General features: G+C 40.8%; 1 protein-coding gene across 4 annotated transcripts in view; it reads right to left on the bottom strand.

The window, feature by feature from the left end:
* The window catches only part of LOC125297286 (gastrula zinc finger protein XlCGF57.1-like), a 32,684-nt gene extending 15,901 nt beyond the window's left edge, over positions 1–16,783 (bottom strand). For 2 of the 4 annotated variants that reach the window (XM_048247567.1, XM_048247563.1), the window contains exons 1-2: positions 15,019–15,123; positions 6,199–6,330 (exon numbers count right to left, since the gene is read on the bottom strand). In XM_048247567.1, coding sequence (XP_048103524.1) covers positions 6,199–6,219 — 21 coding nt within the window. In that variant the 5' untranslated portion in view covers positions 6,220–6,330; positions 15,019–15,123. Of the gene's footprint in view, positions 1–1,872; positions 3,608–6,198; positions 6,331–15,018; positions 15,350–16,451 lie in introns of those variants that run through there. The other 2 variants (XM_048247566.1, XM_048247565.1) reach the window with 2 other exon arrangements.
* Between the last annotated feature and the right edge of the window lie 587 nt (positions 16,784–17,370).

Below are 17,370 nucleotides of genomic sequence, written 5' to 3'. Positions count from 1 at the left end.
TGTAAGTATTGCAAAAATGTGTTCACTGACTGCATATTGTGTGAAAACGACATGCCACAAAAGACCGATGCTGTGCTAATTGTGTTTAGTTTTGAAAATGTGACAACTGGTTAGACAAACGCTTGTTAGCGACTGAAAAAAAACTGTAACTGTTAAAAATTAACAGTATAGGTGATAGTCAGGTCAAATAATGAAAATCTATGAAGTGGGCCCATATCCTTAAGATTTTAAAATGTGTGTTTTGCTTTTCCACTGCTGGGCACAGTTATGAAGCTTCTGTCCAGTGTGAGTAAGCACCTGACTAAAGATGACATATGAGGCTTCTGTCCAGTGTGAGTAAGCACCTGGCTAAAAATGACATATGAGGCTTCTGTCCAGTGTGAGTAAGCACCTGGCTAAAGATGACATATGAGGCTTCTGTCCAGTGTGAGTAAGCACCTGGCTAAAGATGACATATGAGGCTTCTGTCCAGTGTGAGTAAGCACCTGGCTAAAGATGACATATGAGGCTTCTGTCCAGTGTGAGTAAGCACCTGGCTAAAGATGACATATGAGGCTTCTGTCCAGTGTGAGTAAGCACCTGGCTAAAGATGACATTAAGCGCTTATTCCTCATTATCACCCGGAGAGAAGAAATACTCTTTTCTGATTGTCTGGTGGGAGAGAGAGTGGCAGGTTCCAGCTGGCTTCTCGTTGTTGATAATTGATTTTTAATATAAGAAACTATTAAAAGGAAATCATGAGGACAACAAAAATAATGCTAGAGATTGCGGAGTTATCCAGTTCCCACTACTGACCATTTATAAAAGGTGAGAGGGCACTTTGACAGGCTGCCCACACTGATTTGGACTGTGATAGAATATGAAGAGTGGTCTTTCTAATCCGTTTCCCTTAAACTGAGCACATGATGCCAATTGAATCACATTCCACTCAGATAGCTACTGTAAGTGGCTACCAGGTTCATAATTCACTTTTAATTGCAAACAGAAAATGTCTAGCTAGCATGTCATTAAATACTTATATTTCCAAAGGAATGAAGGTTGTTTATACCAACTTAATAGTATACCTATCATTGCTAATATTGTGCTATAAATGTGGCACAAACAATGTTAGAGTTTGTGGACCAGCCATAGGCTATAATTAATTGGAGCTGGCAAAATATTATGAATATCGTGAAGCCTAGACAATACTCTTAAAGTGACAGTGCACCATTTGTAAATGAGCTAAACAGCATCAAATCGTATAATTTCTAAATGTATATTTATTCAAAATGACTTTTACTTTTTTTTTTTTCGGGGGCTCACACACCTTAGTTATCATAATATAGAATGACCGACGCAACGTCTACTATTTTTTGCTGTTGTAAATTATCAAAGGCTTTGCAACACTGATCACAAACCACAAACATGAGCCTTCTTTCCAGTGTGAGTTAGCATATGGGTCTTAAGATTTGACATTTGTTTAAAGGCTTTTCCACACTGGGCACATTGATGAGGCTTCTCTCCAGTGAAAGTTCGCAGGTGGATATTAGATATGCCATTGGTCACATTTATGGGGTTTTCAAGTGTACATAATTTCAAAACGAGGCACCAATATCTATTGTTATTCAATGTTGTTAATATCATTTGCATTTGCACCGATGCCATATTAGAACCTAGCCTGGAAAATCCAGACCCTGGTAATCTAGAAAGATTAAGGGTCTGGCCACAGACAATGTAATGGCCCAACTCAAGGGACGGCAACAACCATGCATTTAAAAATCTCACTGCACGCAATTGGATAACACTAGACCATGTTTACTCTGAATGATTTTGGACTTCGACGCAATCGGATAACAGTACGACCAATGTGTACTGTCCTCCAACGTTGCAGCGCTGTCTTCATCAGTTTAGCTGGTTCCCCGAAATGTTGGGGTAAAAGTAACGTGCATCATTGCTCATTGCCAGAGTGTCTCGCAGAGATAATTCCATTGTGCTCTCGTGAGAACTCTGAATTTCCAGGGTAATTAGAACCGGGATTAGAAACGCAATTCATGAGGTTTCTCTCCCGTATGTGTAAGCATATGGGATCTAAGAGTTGAAGCAAATAGAAAACAATTTCCACAAGGGGCACATTTATGACCTGTCTCTTCAGTGTGTCTTAGTATGTGGTGTTTAAGAGTTGTGGTCCATTCAAATGCTTTTCCACACTGGGCTCATTGATGAGGCTTCTCTCCAGTGTGAGAAAGCATATGGGTCCTAAGACTTGACATTTGTGTAAATGCTTTTCCACACTGGGCACATTGATGAGGCTTCTCTCCAGTGTGAGTAAGCATATGGGTCCTAAGATTTGACATTTGTGTAAATGCTTTTCCACACTGGGCACATTGATGAGGCTTCTCTCCAGTGTGAGTAAGCATATGGCTTTTAAGAGCTGATGGTCGATAAAAACCTTTTCCACACTGGACACATTGATGAGCCTTCTCTCCAGTGTGTGTAAGCATATGGGTCCTAAGATTTGACATATGTGTAAATGCTTTTCCACACTGGGCACATATATGAGGCTTCTCTCCAGTGTGAGTAAGCATATGGCTTTTAAGAGTTGATGTTTGATAAAAACCTTTTCCACACTGGGCACATATATGAGGCTTCTCTCCAGTGTGAGTAAGCATATGGATTTTAAGAGTTGATGTTTGATAAAAACCTTTTCCACACTGGGCACATTGATGAGGCTTCTCGCCAGTGTGTGTTCGCATATGGCTTTTAAGAGTTGATGTTTGATAAAAACATTTTCCACACTGGGCACATTGATGAGCCTTCTCTCCAGTGTGAGTAAGCATATGGCTTTTAAGAGCTGATGGTCGATAAAAACCTTTTCCACACTGGGCACATTGATGAGCCTTCTCTCCAGTATGTGTAAACATATGGGTCCTAAGACTTGACATGTCTGTAAATGCTTTTCCACACTGGACACATCGATGAGGCTTCTCTCCAGTGTGAGTTAGCATATGGATTTTAAGAGTTGATGTTTGATAAAAACCTTTTCCACATTGGGCACATTGATGAGCCTTCTCTCCAGTGTGAGTAAGCATATGGTTTTTAAGAGCTGATGTTTCATAAAAACCTTTTCCACACTGGGCACATTGATGAGCCTTCTCTCCAGTGTGAGTAAGCATATGGCGTTTAAGAGTTGACGTTTGATAAAAACCTTTTCCACACTGGGCACATTGATGAGCCTTCTCTCCAGTGTGAGTAAGCATATGGTTTTTAAGAGATGATGTTTCATAAAAACCTTTTCCACACTGGGCACATTGATGAGCCTTCTCTCCAGTGTGAGTAAGCATATGGCGTTTAAGAGTTGATGTTTGATAAAAACCTTTTCCACACTGGGCACATTGATGAGCTTTCTCGCCAGTGTGAGTATGCATGTGACGGTTAAGCTTTGACATTTGAGTAAATGCTTTTCCACACTGGACACATTGATGAGGCTTCTCTCCAGTGTGAGTAAGCATATGGATATTAAGAGCTGTGGCCCTTTTAAATGCTTTTCCACACTGGGTACATTGATGTCCTTCTAGGAGATGCAGGAGTTCATCATTCTGTTGTGTTCCGTGTGGATATTTTGATGCACCTGTAAGAGTTACCATATTGACTTAGAATTAGAATGAGGCATAAGCACTTAAGGCAAAGATCTTAGATTACTAACAAGATAGAGCAACGTAATTTGTTTCTATGGGAGCAAAACAATTTTGTTTGCTTGTTTTGTTTTTCTTTGATTTGGTGATCTATGGTAGCTGTCCTGTGTAAATGTAATTAATTGGTTATGGTTATGTTAATACATTACTTAATGGATGTTAATGTCTAATTGTTTCTCAGGGCGGGAGGTGATGGTGATGGTTAGTGAGTCAGATGTCAGACCCCCCACTCTAACCACTTGTGAACGGTTGGTGAGAAAGTCAAATATCCAGTGACACAGGGTGGTGTTCAGTCCTAAGGCCTTCATCTTTGTGACCAAGGTGAGAGGTACAATCGTGTTGAATGCTGAACTAAAGTCAATGAACAGCATCCTCACATAATTCCCATTCCCCTCCTCCAGGTGAGTTAAGGTGGTGTGCATGAGGTTTGAGATGGCATCCTCTGTGGACCTGTTGGCTCTGTAAGCAAATTGGAGGGGGTCGAAGGAGGCAGGGAGGGATGAGCAGATAAAGTTTTTCACAAGCTTCTCAAAACACTTCATCACTGTTGACGTCAGGGCTACTGGGCGGTAGTCATTCAGACATGATGGACTTTTGTTTTTCGGAACTGGAACTGGTTGAGGCAAGTAGGAACTGTCTCTTGAGCCAGTGATGTGTTAAATATATAAGTGAACACAGGAGCTAACTGAGCAGCGCAGGATTTCAAAACCCTGTTAGAAATTCCATCCGGTCGAGCAGCTTTTCTACAATTAACCCTCCTAAAGGCATTGCTCACATCGACCTCAGAGACACAGAAAGGTGCATCCTCATTTGCTTCACATGCTGCAGCTAGTGCAAGATAGTGTTTTTCATGTCAAAGCGAGCATAAAAAGCATTAAGTTCATCAGGGAGGGCTTTACTCACATTCATCATAGGAGGGACTTTCTTTCAAAGCCAGTGATTGTTCGAGTCCTTTCCACACTCGTGCTGGATCACCCTCCAAGAAATCAGCTTCAACTTTGTCTCTATAGCCCGCTTAGCATCTTTAATAGCTCTACGTAAACTATAAGATGCTGCTTTGTAATCCGTCATATCCCCTGAAATAAGCCCAGCATTATAAGTCATGGTGCGTGTCTTTAATGCCGTTCTCACTTCTCTATCCACCCATGGCTTTTGGTTAGGGAAGCTTCGGATCTTTACAGTTGGGATGATGGAATCAGTTAGAATATTGATGTAACTCAATGATACTTCCGTAAACTCATTGATGTCAGCAGAGTTCGTCTTGAACATCTCCCAGTCAACGTTGCTAAGGGCGTCCTGTAGCCTGTCTTTCGATTGGTCAGTCCAGCGCTTGACCTCCTTCGTCACTGGGGGTCCGTCTGACTTCTCTGTTTGTACATAGGCAGTAGGAAAACAGGGGCATGATCTGATTTTCCGAAAGCTGGTAGAGACTTAGCTTTGTAACTGTTCTTGAACTGTGTGTAGCAGTGATCCAGTGTGTTGTCACCACATGTAGGGAAGTGAATGTGTTGAATAAATTCAGGCATGGACCGGTTCAGATGTACTTAATTGAAATCACCGGCCACAATAAGCGCAGCTTCAGGGTGCGTGTGTTGTTAGGCCTACCAGAGATTAGATTTGGTGATGGCCTTGGAGTCTGGCTGGCTCATATTCAGTGAGGTGAAGTTTCATGCAAGAATTGAGGCAGTCACCATTTAACCCTTAAAGGAGTACCGTCACACCGGTGTGACGGGAATGTTGGGAAATGAACGTTCTAAAGAATATCTGGGTTCATTGAATTCAACATAGAATTTTAGAACCTTCAATTGTTGCGGAACTTAGAATGTTCAAAAACCTACACCTTTAAGGGTTAAGGGCAACTCCACGCAAAACTGTCATATCCACAGCGTCAAATAAATACCATGGCACTGTGTTGGCTTTATGGATGTGACCGTTTTGCACGGAATTGCCCTTAAAAGTGAGCGCCGTCTTTATATTTTTTCATATGTGAGAAAGATTTCTCACATGCAAGTGGAACCGAACAGGGTTAACACAGCAATAGCCTACTAACTCGTTGCAGTGTGCGATATAGAATCAGAATATAGAGCGATATAGAATACAGATATCAGAATCAGTCTTCGGATGGAAACTTTCCCATTTCAGCCTTGTGTTCGCGCTCGCAAGCTGTGTTCGCTGACGTTTCCTTTTTGACATGTTCCTTATCTAGCCTACAGCAGGCGCACACATCAACAATAACAATTAAAGTGTTCTCGTTGACTGAAATGTAGGGAGTTTGATATTGACATGGCAACGAACCGCGAATGTAACAATATTGAGCAGCTACGGTTACGGAGTCAAGTGAGGTGGAAAGTTATATAGGCTAAATTACTCAGATTTATTACATTTTGAAAATGAACAAACTAAAATAGAATACATTTGAATTAAATACTCATTAATTCATTTGCCGACCCCTGATGTAGACGTAGCCTTAGGGAGAATGTGTGTGTGTGTGTGTGTGTGTGTGTGTGTATGTGTGTGTGTATCTTACTGGTCTCGATCTGATGTGCATCTCTGTTGGTCAGCATCTGCGTCTCCTCCTCCTTCCCTCGTCGTCCTTGTGGTCTACAGCAGTCCACCAGCACCACTGATACCCTCTTCATCTGGGCCAGAGACACGGGGTCTGTAGGGAACAGGTCAGTTTAGGAGCTGTGGACTCAAGTGCAAATATTGGCGCACAGACCGTGTTCAATTGTGACGGCATCGACACATTTCAGCCTATAGCCTTAGGGGAGAGAGAGAGAGAGAGAGAGAGAGAGAGAGAGAGAGAGAGAGTGTGTGTGTGTGTGTGTGTGTGTGTGTGAGTGTGTGGGCCAGAGACACAGGGTCTGTAGGAAACAGGTCGGTTTAAGACTTCTTCTTTCTAACTTTTTCTATCATTCTAACATTCAAGTCCCACCTGACCCCATCAACCTGCCTAAATGGTAGTAAATCCATTCCAAAGACTGTATATATGGAACTGGACGGTGTGGCTGCATTCTACAGTGTTCTATGGAATTGAAGCCGGTATGCCACGCCATCTTGGAAAATTTGGAGCCAATTTGAAGTCGCGGCTCGAGCAAAAAAAGTTGAAGCATGCGCCCAGTGAAGAGAGTCAGCGGTCAGGCACGCCCACTCAGTTGCCACTCAGCGAGTTAAACCGCCCCTTGTCAAGTGAAACCCGCCCCCTTCTCCTTTCCACAACGCAGGTCGACTCCGGCCCGAAGGCTAGCTGGCTGGATGCATTTTATGGCTGTGAGTTAGCTAAACAGTACAAACAACAATCGGTTTGTTCTTGTCTGGTAAGTGTTATTATCCCACTGAAAAGTTTTTTTTGTCTATTGGTGTTCTTAACACGTCTAAGAGAGCTTATTATGTTGATTATAAACTGTGACAATTTAGTATGGTGAATACTAATGAGCTAACAACAGAAATATGGACAGCGAATTAGATGCTAACGTTAGCAGCTACAGTAAAGGGGACATATTATGCAAATTTCACTTTTTGCATCCTTTTGTACCTCCATTTGGGTCTCTACTGCTCCTAATAACACTCCAAGCGCGAAAAAAAGCCATCCATCCGTTTTCTGTGAGTCCGTTGAACGATTTTGGTGTCAGGAATCATAGGCTTCTATGAGCCATTTGAATGGCTCCCTTATACTGACGTCAAAATAAGGAAATTTGCATAGAAACACCCTGGCGCCACCCACCTCTCAACCCCCACATAGCCCCACCTACTCGATTAGTTAAGGATCTGCCATTAGTTTGCTGGTTTAACAAGCACGGATACCGAGCGCAATGGCTACAAGCAAGAGTAAGTCACCCATGAAGTGTTGTGTTGTTGGCTGCACAGAACAACACAAATCCTTGCACTTTCTCCCAGCCAAAGAGAACAGAAGAACCGAGTGGCTCCATTTCATTTTCGATGGCCATGTTCCAGCAACAGTCGGCAAAAATTTTGTGTGTGCGAACCACTTCAAGGCAGTACACTGAGGGATTAGTCATCAAACTTAGTAATGATTGTTAAAATGTTGTCTAGAAGCTAGACCTCCATTGTCATGTTATCCAAAATGGAGGCAACCAACAGCTAAAATCCCTTAGTATAAGCTGTTAGCTGTAGCCTCACTTTATAACGTTATTCAGTGTTTGCACATTTCTCCTATAGCTCTATATCATTTAAGCTGCAAGGGTTTGTCACAATTTGTAGTCGTTTTGTCCTTACTGATGATGAGTTAGATATGGTCATGTTATCTACAATGAAGGTGGCCAGTAAAAGCTGTTAGTCTAGGCTAATGTTTGCTGTTGTAAAGAGATATAGTACCGACATAGTGCAAGAAGTTGTAGCCTCAGTTTTTAGCTCAAAGTAAACGTGCATATTATGTGCATGCCATTATTTTCATGTTTGGTTTTCTCTTTACTGCGCAAGACTCTACCTGGCTGCTCTGCATTACAATGAGGATGCTGCACGAGACCAGGCCACCTTATCCTCTGGGGACCCTCTCTACAGGATGCATTTCCCAAAGTACAGGAAGGGAGAGTGCAGGGTGAAACCCATCAAAACCGAGACAACATTCCGTAAGTTACATAATTTTTATTTATCAACAATAAAAGATCTGGTCATTATGCATGCTATTGGACTATGGTGTCTTTTACAATGAACAAAACAATAAATAAATGTACAATGAAATACTTTACAAACTATGTACATAGTTACAAAGTGTGAAATATTGCACAGGGTATGTGGAAGACTTGATGGGCTTCATCATGGGCGAGGTCTTTGTGGACCCAAAAGCATACAGGGAGGAACTCCTGAAAATAAGCCTTCCTCCGGACCTGTCCTCAGAGTTTGAGCACCCAGGAGGTGATCGCCAACTACATGTCTAGCTTCAATCCAGGGGAGGCAGTTTGAAGCCCACGTATAGTCCTTGGCTGTCAGGAAACTCCCGACGAACACGCAGGACCACACATGACGGGATGACGACCCTTATTCTGCATCCAAGGAATCCCCAACACCAACTGACAAAGCTCCTGTAGGCAAGATACCTGTAATGACTAAAAAAAAAAAAATTGCAGTAGATAGCAGGTTACATAATCTGTCAGTTCTGTCAAAAGTGCACAAAGTGCAATTGTCATATTTCAAAGAAATATGATGTTTTATTTCTGTTTTGTGTAATAAATATATTTTGTAATGTCTTAAATGTGTCACGAGTGTATGTTTGATACCTGCTGAATTTGCAGACAATAGCCATACATAAAAAGAAAGAAAACTACAATTAATGTGTTGGTGTGTAAGGCCATTAGTGACCTATGCACATTAGTAAGACTAACATCTGCTTTTGCTGATAAAAACGGTAGCCTGTCACTTCTCATAAACACTGGGAAAAACTAATAAGTAGCCTAATAAATAACACATACTGCTCTATTCCCCGGAGCCATAAGGCCCCATGGTCAGCTCTGTATATGTTCAGTGCATTCTGAAGAGAATAAACATTCAGGCACACCAGGTATAAACCCGTCTGCTGTAAACGTCGTGTGATCTATAATGGTATGGTAAGGTGAGTGCTATGCTAGCACAGTCCCTAGCGTTATTCGTAAATGACTGAGTAATATGACAGCATACTCGCTAGCTCATTTGTAAATAAGTTAGTAACACGGTAACATATTTGCAGGCCTTTCTGTAGCTTAGAAAAGTTACCTGTGGAATCTCCTGGCAGCATACCTCAATTGTGGCATTGCCTTCAAATGCAAGCAAATGTTAAATATTGTAAAAAGACTGGCTTTATGTCACGAAAAATTACATTACCATTACTTCGTAACAGGCTGAACAGGCTAATAGCCAAGCCTAATTTGGCATGTAGGAGAGATAGCGAATAAATACATTAATTTAAAAAGTTAACAAACCATTCAGAAACGGCTTGCAGCATTCGTGAAGGTGTTTCTGCAGGTGGCTCCTCTTCATCTTGATCTGGGTCTGACTCTGGGTCGAAAATGTTTTTTTCTCTCTCTCTGACAAACACGTTTGTTTTACCGGGGGTTCTGGAGCGCTATGTGCATTCTTAGAAACATAAGCTTCTAGTCTAGACCAGGCAAAGCGTGAGCTTGTAGCCATCTGCATTCGGTAGGCTATATTCACCAGACCCATGGCTACACTGTACATGCAACTGTGTGCTGTTCCTTTCTCTGTCTGTTATCTGCAGCGTTAGGGCCTCCTCTCCGATGAGATTGCTATCCGCGGATCAGCAAAGTTACAGGCTGCCCATGCTTCTGTCACACGTCTGATCATTTGCGGCACAAATGAATGGTAGACTATTAATGAACCGGTGGCCGGAAAAAACGTAACATTTTCCAGATTAGGAAATATTCCTTAATTGTGTGTGATTAAATAAAGATGCATAGCCTACAATTGGGGGGTAGTAACGTGAGCGCTCATTCAATGTCCATGTGCGTCTGCGCAAGTGAAACTGAACCTAATCATAAAGACACCTTTCTCAGCAACTTTTCTGTTCAATCAGCATAATTGGCATTACGATCCACCCGACGTTTCCCTTGTCTAGCCCGTTAAACTTCAGGCTCTCTTGTTTTGCTGAATGATATTACTCAGCGGATCACCCTAGTAGATAACCAGAATTACAGTCTCTAGAATTGTAGGTCAGAATGTAAACTGGGCCACAGATGGTAAGCACAATTGCATTAACTTAAAACTATCTAGTCGAGTATAACCTAAAACTAGCTTAATTAAAATGCCACAGCCCATACTGATTTTTCCTTTTAGAATAGGCTATAGATATTAAGAGAATAAATCATTATGCAAATACTTTTACTTTTAATACTTAAAGTACATTTAAAAGCAGGTACTTTTTACTTTTACTTAAGTAGGGTTGTCATTGTGGTACTTTTACTAAAGTAAATATTTCTCTGTGTATTTGTACTTTTACTTAAGTACTGAGTTTCAGTACTTCCTCCACCACTGCAGTCAGTACAGTATATGATGTGATAAAGCAACGGTATGATGTGATAAAGCAACGCAAGTTAACGTTAACGTAATGTGAAGCATGGACCTCATCAACCAGTCATGTAACTACTAGCCAGTTTGCCAGCGTTGCATTTTTTCTAACGTTAACGACAGACACCTCTGTTAAAGCTACTTCTGTGATGGTAGGTCGGTAGCATAGACTGTAAAAAATAGATCGGTAGGTCGGTAGTTGTAGACCGCATAAGTGAATGATCGATAAATGAAACGTCTGCATTAAACACTACGCCAAGAACCAGTCACTTCCCAGGGATATCGGTGAACATTTGAGAAAGACCTTAGTTTGTCATCTAATGTCCATGATCAGTCATACTGATAACGTTATTTTTCAAGCTGACGTAAGTTAATAACATTCACACCGCATATTTAAATGTGTAGTTAACATTAGGTAGGCTGTGAAGTTTATTGCACACATATATTTAATTAATTGGTATTACTAGTGGTGTTGAGTGCCTGATTAGATGCTTTGTAATGTTGTAAAATTGTCTGACTAACTTTATTGTAACTTTCCTTTTTGCAAGTAAGATATGGGTGATGGCTGAATGTACTGGAGGTGGCGGCAAGGTGGTCTCCATGGTCTACATTAGTCTGCAAGCAAGGGAATGCCTACGTGAAGTGGTTTGGCTGGAGTGGTCTGAGGTGGCATGTCCTCCCCCTTTCTCCAAGTCCCCTGACATCCATCAACCTGACATCATCACCCACCGTCACTGGATCAACCTGAAGCCCCTTATACGTGGGACATGGCACAGCACCACTACGTTCTGAAAACACATGACTTTCAATAACTTGCGTGGCACCAAGAAAAGTCTGCCGCTGCTCTGAACCTTCTGTTAATGTGACATCATTCATACTTGAGGCTGTACACATCCCTTTGTTTCTATTTTCTTTATTGATGTCACCCAAACTTCAACTTTCTGTATGCCCCTGAACTCACAAAAATTGTAAATTGCAATGTGCCATTTAACCAGTGGTGTAGTCTAGTTAGTTAGTTGTAGTGGTGGGTATACTGTGAGCAACCCCAAATGTTATTAAATACGTATCCTTGCCTATTTTAAATGGGTATACTGAGATGATGCTTTTTAAATGGGTTTACTGTGTAGTCCTGTGTATCACGTAAACTATACCATACCACGGTCATTTAAAGGAGAATTCCGGTGTGATATTGACCTAAAGTGTATTGAAACATGATACCGAGTGTGAACGTATGTCTCATAGCCCATCTCGGCTTGTCCCCTGCACTCCAAAATCTGGCGCTAGTTAGCCGATGCTACCAACAGCTTTTTCAATAGTGGTGCTTGACGCATCGGGGCTAACCATGCAAATAAATCACTGTTTTACACCCATTTCACGAGGCTCAATGTATCTCCACACTTCATTGGTAGACTTCCGAGGGCCCTGACATTTAAAACGAGACATTGAGAACTTTGAAAAAGCACTGGTAGTTTACTTACAAGACGATTTATACAGACAGTATCTTCACAAAGTTTAGCGTTTGCAGCCATCTTGAATTTAGTCCGCGATAAGTCGAAGGACGAGTAAGAATGAACAGGTATGATAAGGGATCAGATTCCAAAATAATTCAGTGGAAATGCATGGATTCCAGTTGCTGCTACTGGAAGAAACTGGAATCCATGCATTTCCACTGAATTATTTTTGGAATCTGATCCCTTATCATACCTGTTCATTCTGTTCTGTTCTGATCCCTTATCATACCTGTTCATTTACCTGTTTTAAATGTCAGGGCCCTCGGAAGTCTACCAATGAAGTGTGGAGATACATTGAGCCTCGTAAATGGGTGTAAAACAGTGATTTATTTGCATGGCTAGCCCGATGCCCAAGCACCACTATTGAAAAAAGCTGTTGGTAGCATCTGCTAACTGCCAGATTTTGGAGTGCAGGGGACAAGCAGATGGGCTATGAGACATACGTTCACACTCGGTATCATGTTTCAATACACTTTAGGTCAATATCACACCGGAATTCTCCTTTAACTGCCTTGGTATTTAAGTCAGAGGCCATTGCTTAGTATTTAACTGTAGCTTACACAAAGATGTAGACGTTACAAGAATATTAATATCAGAATAATTATTGGTTGTTCCTAAATCAATATTGAATGTTTTTGTTTTATTTCTTTTGTGTGATATATCATTCAGAATGCTGGAGCACGCCTGGTCTTCAACCAGCCAAAGAATTAAATTTAAATCTCTCACTTTGGCCTATAGGACACTGACTGGATCTGCTCCTTGTTATTTTAATTCAATGATCAAGATATACATCCCCAACCGCCCACTGCGATCTTCTGATGAGCGTCTGTTGTGTCGACCAGTCTTAAACTCAAATTCAAGACTCTTTTCCTCAGTGGTTCCATGTTGGTGGAATGAGTTGCCCAGTGCTCTTCGTTCTTGTGATAGTTTTTGGTCTTTTAAGCACTTCCTATACATTATGGTTTGTATGCAGTAGTACTGTTTTATTTTCATTATAGGCTGTTGATTAATTTGACATTGTTTATTATTGATATTCTCCTTAATGTAGTCTTACCATGTTATTGTTATTATATTATTGATTGAATGGGCATTATTATTTATTATTGCTTTCCCCCCTCATTTTCATTGTTTATTTCATTAGGCTATTGATTGATCCCTGTTTTAAGTATTATATTGTTTGGTATTTGTTAAGGGTAACCATAACCATCATCATAGTGTGGTATTTTCTTATGCACTTGAAACAAAGAATAAAAATGTTTCTTTAAACTTAGTACCACTTTAAACACATCACACACTGAACAGCAAAGTAGCTTCCTGATTATGTGTGAAATGTTTACAGAGTATCCTGATGTAGTAGGTCCATGTTCTCATATTTTTACAGCTGACATGAAGGCTGCAATATTACATTTCTTATTTATAATGGAGCACTCTCTCTGGTGAAAGAATAGCAAGCCTGTGGTAGAGGCATACGATTACAGACATTGAGAGAGCCTATCAATGAGTTGTCACAGTTTTCAATTTAGACGTATTATTTTGAAATGATGTACGTCTACGGGAGGATTTACACATCACTGGCAAGACCTGATCAAATCATACCAATGCAAAATGCTTCTCCAGCAGTGCAATCGCAGGTAACAACGATGCCGTAACACATTTTCAGATACCGCTGTTCTAAGCATATTAAGCAAATTGGCCATTTGTAACTTTGAATCCCTCCTCACGTTAAGCTATGGTCCAATAATGTGCTCACTAAAACACAAGTAACGTTATTTGTCGGGCTGATTCATAAATGGGCATACCGAGGTTGTCGACCTATCAGGCTAGGTGGCGTTTATTGCCATTCGCAAAACTAAGCAAGAGTTAACGTTAATGAAACTTAACATCGCCTTCTCCAATGACTTAAGTGTATTCAAATGAAGTTGCAACGATGATGGCGGCAATCACTGGTTACGTTAAACCATTTGAAACAAGTAGGACTGTAAATGATGGTGACTATGGCTAACGTCACTTCGGATCAATATAGCAGAGCCCTTTTACTTTACCTATCAACTGGCTAATGCTAGCATGATGTAGCATGCTATGAGCTAATATACTTAGCATCTACGAAAGAACAGCACATATCTTTTTTCACAAAGAATCTGTCACAACTAACAACGATGTCTCTTACAAACAACTACACAATGTATGACTATCAATTTTGTATTTAGTCAGACTGTGATAAGATATAGCCTAATGATAATAACAGCAACACTTATTTAGGTTAGATTATGTGTCGGAATCAGGTGTCATTAAAATAAGTGAGCGATGACGTGGTAGTGTCTGCAGCTATTTTTTACAGTCTATGGTCTGCAGCCTAGACGGTAAAACATAATGGACAAAGGGTCGTGTCTGCAGCCAGCCAGCTGTCAATCATAGGTGTAAACACGCCCTTTTTAGATTTGTTAATATAACATTAAAAAAAGATAATTTCAGCGAGAAAAGAAAAATTGTGTGCATTGAAGCATCTTGAAAACTATTTTTTCGAATAAAAAGTTGTTGATACAAAAATAGTTTTAGGTGAGAAAAGTGACACGGAAAATTGGCTACTTGGCCATTGAAATACATGGGGATGGGCGGAGTTACACATTGTACTGCAGCCAGCCACCAGGGGCTCTGGATTAAGCTCGCATCACTCTTAACAGACGGCACACTGTCCAGTTCTATATACAGTCTATGATCCATTCTAATAGATCCAATGGTAGACTACGACATATCTGCAAACTGACAACATTTTATTTAATGAACTCTTAGTGTATCAGTGTGTAGTTCCTAAGTCCTACCTCCCTGAAGAGAATCGTCTTGGTATTCTTCATCATCCTCTTGGTCGTCTACTTCATCCTCATTGTCTTCTAATTTCACTTCAAACTTCACTGTTGTCTGTGATGCTTCATTAGAACCAAGAGACTCAGTTTTACAGAACAGCTCAGTGAGCGGCTTCTCCTCCTCGTCGTCTTGACATGTGATCATGTGATCATATTGCTCTTCTTTAATATACTCTACTTTTGGTGTTGGCAGCTGGAATGCTTCATTACCGTCAGAGTTTACCGACGGCCCAAGATCCATAGCAACGGTCTGAGGATCCTGTCCGGAGATTCTTAAGAGGAGATTCTTCTGTATTCATAGAGGAAAGGAGGAAAACAGGGCCAACAGGCTGGTGTTATTTTAACGCCTTTCAAACTCACATTACCTCCTCGGGTACCTGAAAAACAGAGCATGAACATAGCAGGAAGAGGGTACAATATTTATCATCCGTTCAACAACATCAACACGTTGCACACACAGCTCGTTATTAATGCATTATCATACCGTATATGTAACCATCTCACCTCTTGTAACATTCGCCTCGGGTGGCTTTAAACACCATGTCCTATTCTCTACACCTGACTCTAAACGTATGCATTTGTCATGTATACAGATCTTACCGTCCTATATCTGACCCTAGGCAGATGGTTCAGGCCCTTTCTCAATTCAGTGTAATCTCAATAGATGCTAACCAAACTTTGTTTGCAAAGCAAACTTTAGTTTTTTTGTATGGAATCTTTAGATCTTTTTCGGTACCATTTAAGGTGGCTGGTAAATCAAGATTAAGGTGAACTACTGCCACCACCTAGACTGGAGTGGGACTAAAGGAGCCTTGAATTCGCTTTCAGACTGTAACGAATGGGATTATTTTGCAACATTTCCACTCCAGTCTGTTATCAACTGCAACTGCGTGTTCCACTGTAGCCTACTATTTGAAGAGTTTGGTTCCAAAACGCTATCTCCGCTTTTAAAAACGATTTAATTGTTTCATCACCACCATCTAGCACTTGACATGTTTCCCAAAAGCATAGTTGCTAACTAAGTTTGTTGGTTGCAATGCAATTTCCCATTGCCAACCAACTAAGTTGCTAACAGGTTAGCAACTATGGTTTTGGGAAACGCACCCCTGAGCGATGTAAGGCTCACTACACAAACTAGCTTGACGTGGAGAGTGAGGGAATTAATGAATCACTGCCATATCACACTTGGGAAATGGGGATCATTAAGGGAGTACATTGAATGATCCGATCGTTGGAAATGTGTCCAGGACACCGAGGAACTCTGTGCGTTAGCAGTCTGTCTTTTCCCTGATGCTGCTGTTGTAAGATTTTTGAGTAGGTTACCGCCGGTAGTTAATACTATCGTAAGATTAAGAGTAGGCTAATACTAAGATATAAAAAGCAAAGCTTACCTCAAACCGATTCCATTACTCTATATTCCTCCATCCAGGGTAATCTCACTCAACGACGAAAAAAACTTTGTTTTTGTTGTGAAATTCCCCTATTTCAGAGCAGCCTACTGGAGGAATATTCAGATCTTCTTTTCTACCATTTAATGGCGACTGGTAAACCAAGATTAAGGTGTACTACTTCCACCACCTGGGCTGGAGTGGGACTACAGAAGCCTTGAGTTCGCTATTCTTGCTTTTAGACTGTAACAGGGAATGTCTAAAAAGGGGAGAACAGTTCCTTCTCTGGTTCCACGTGAGGGCGCACGCGGGCGATTGCAGAATGAATGGAGGTCTATGGAGCTGTCCCTATCTTTTACTGTCTATGAACTGTCCCCCTCAAAATCCACTTGTCGAGATATAATTTTTTGTCTGAAATTTGAATGTTGCATTCGAAAGGGAAGCCAAAGAAAATGCACACTGATTAGTAGCCGATTATATTTTTGAGTCATTTCTTTTTTTTCTAAAAAGCCTTTCAAACGTGCCAATGACGTCCTTAATTAATATCAATTTCAATTTTCAATTTAATTTCACACTTCAGAATGCTAGTGTGCTATGGGCAACAATGACCCAAAGGACAGAAGTACTAATTCATTCAACTTTCGACCTATAATCCATGTTGAATTTGCAAAAATTACAAACAAATCTGAGATTTTTCAACGACAATGAGGTGAAAGAGACAAATTTAGCCGTCTCGCTCCATAGACTCCCATTTGTTTTTGAATTAATTTCTTAGTTAACTCATTGAGTGCCAAAAACGTGCGTTGAGTGCCAACAACGTAATATTACGTTTTTAGCTCTTTTTTTAAATTACGAAACTAGACACTCGAACACACCTTATATGTGATTTTGGGAACTCTGTGAGGAATGGAAATGAAATATA

This window comes from Alosa alosa, chromosome 7 (assembly GCF_017589495.1).
Source record: "Alosa alosa isolate M-15738 ecotype Scorff River chromosome 7, AALO_Geno_1.1, whole genome shotgun sequence".
Taxonomy (NCBI): domain Eukaryota; kingdom Metazoa; phylum Chordata; class Actinopteri; order Clupeiformes; family Clupeidae; genus Alosa; species Alosa alosa.
Note: the sequence above shows the minus strand (reverse complement) of the source record. Positions and strands in the feature narration are given on the sequence as shown.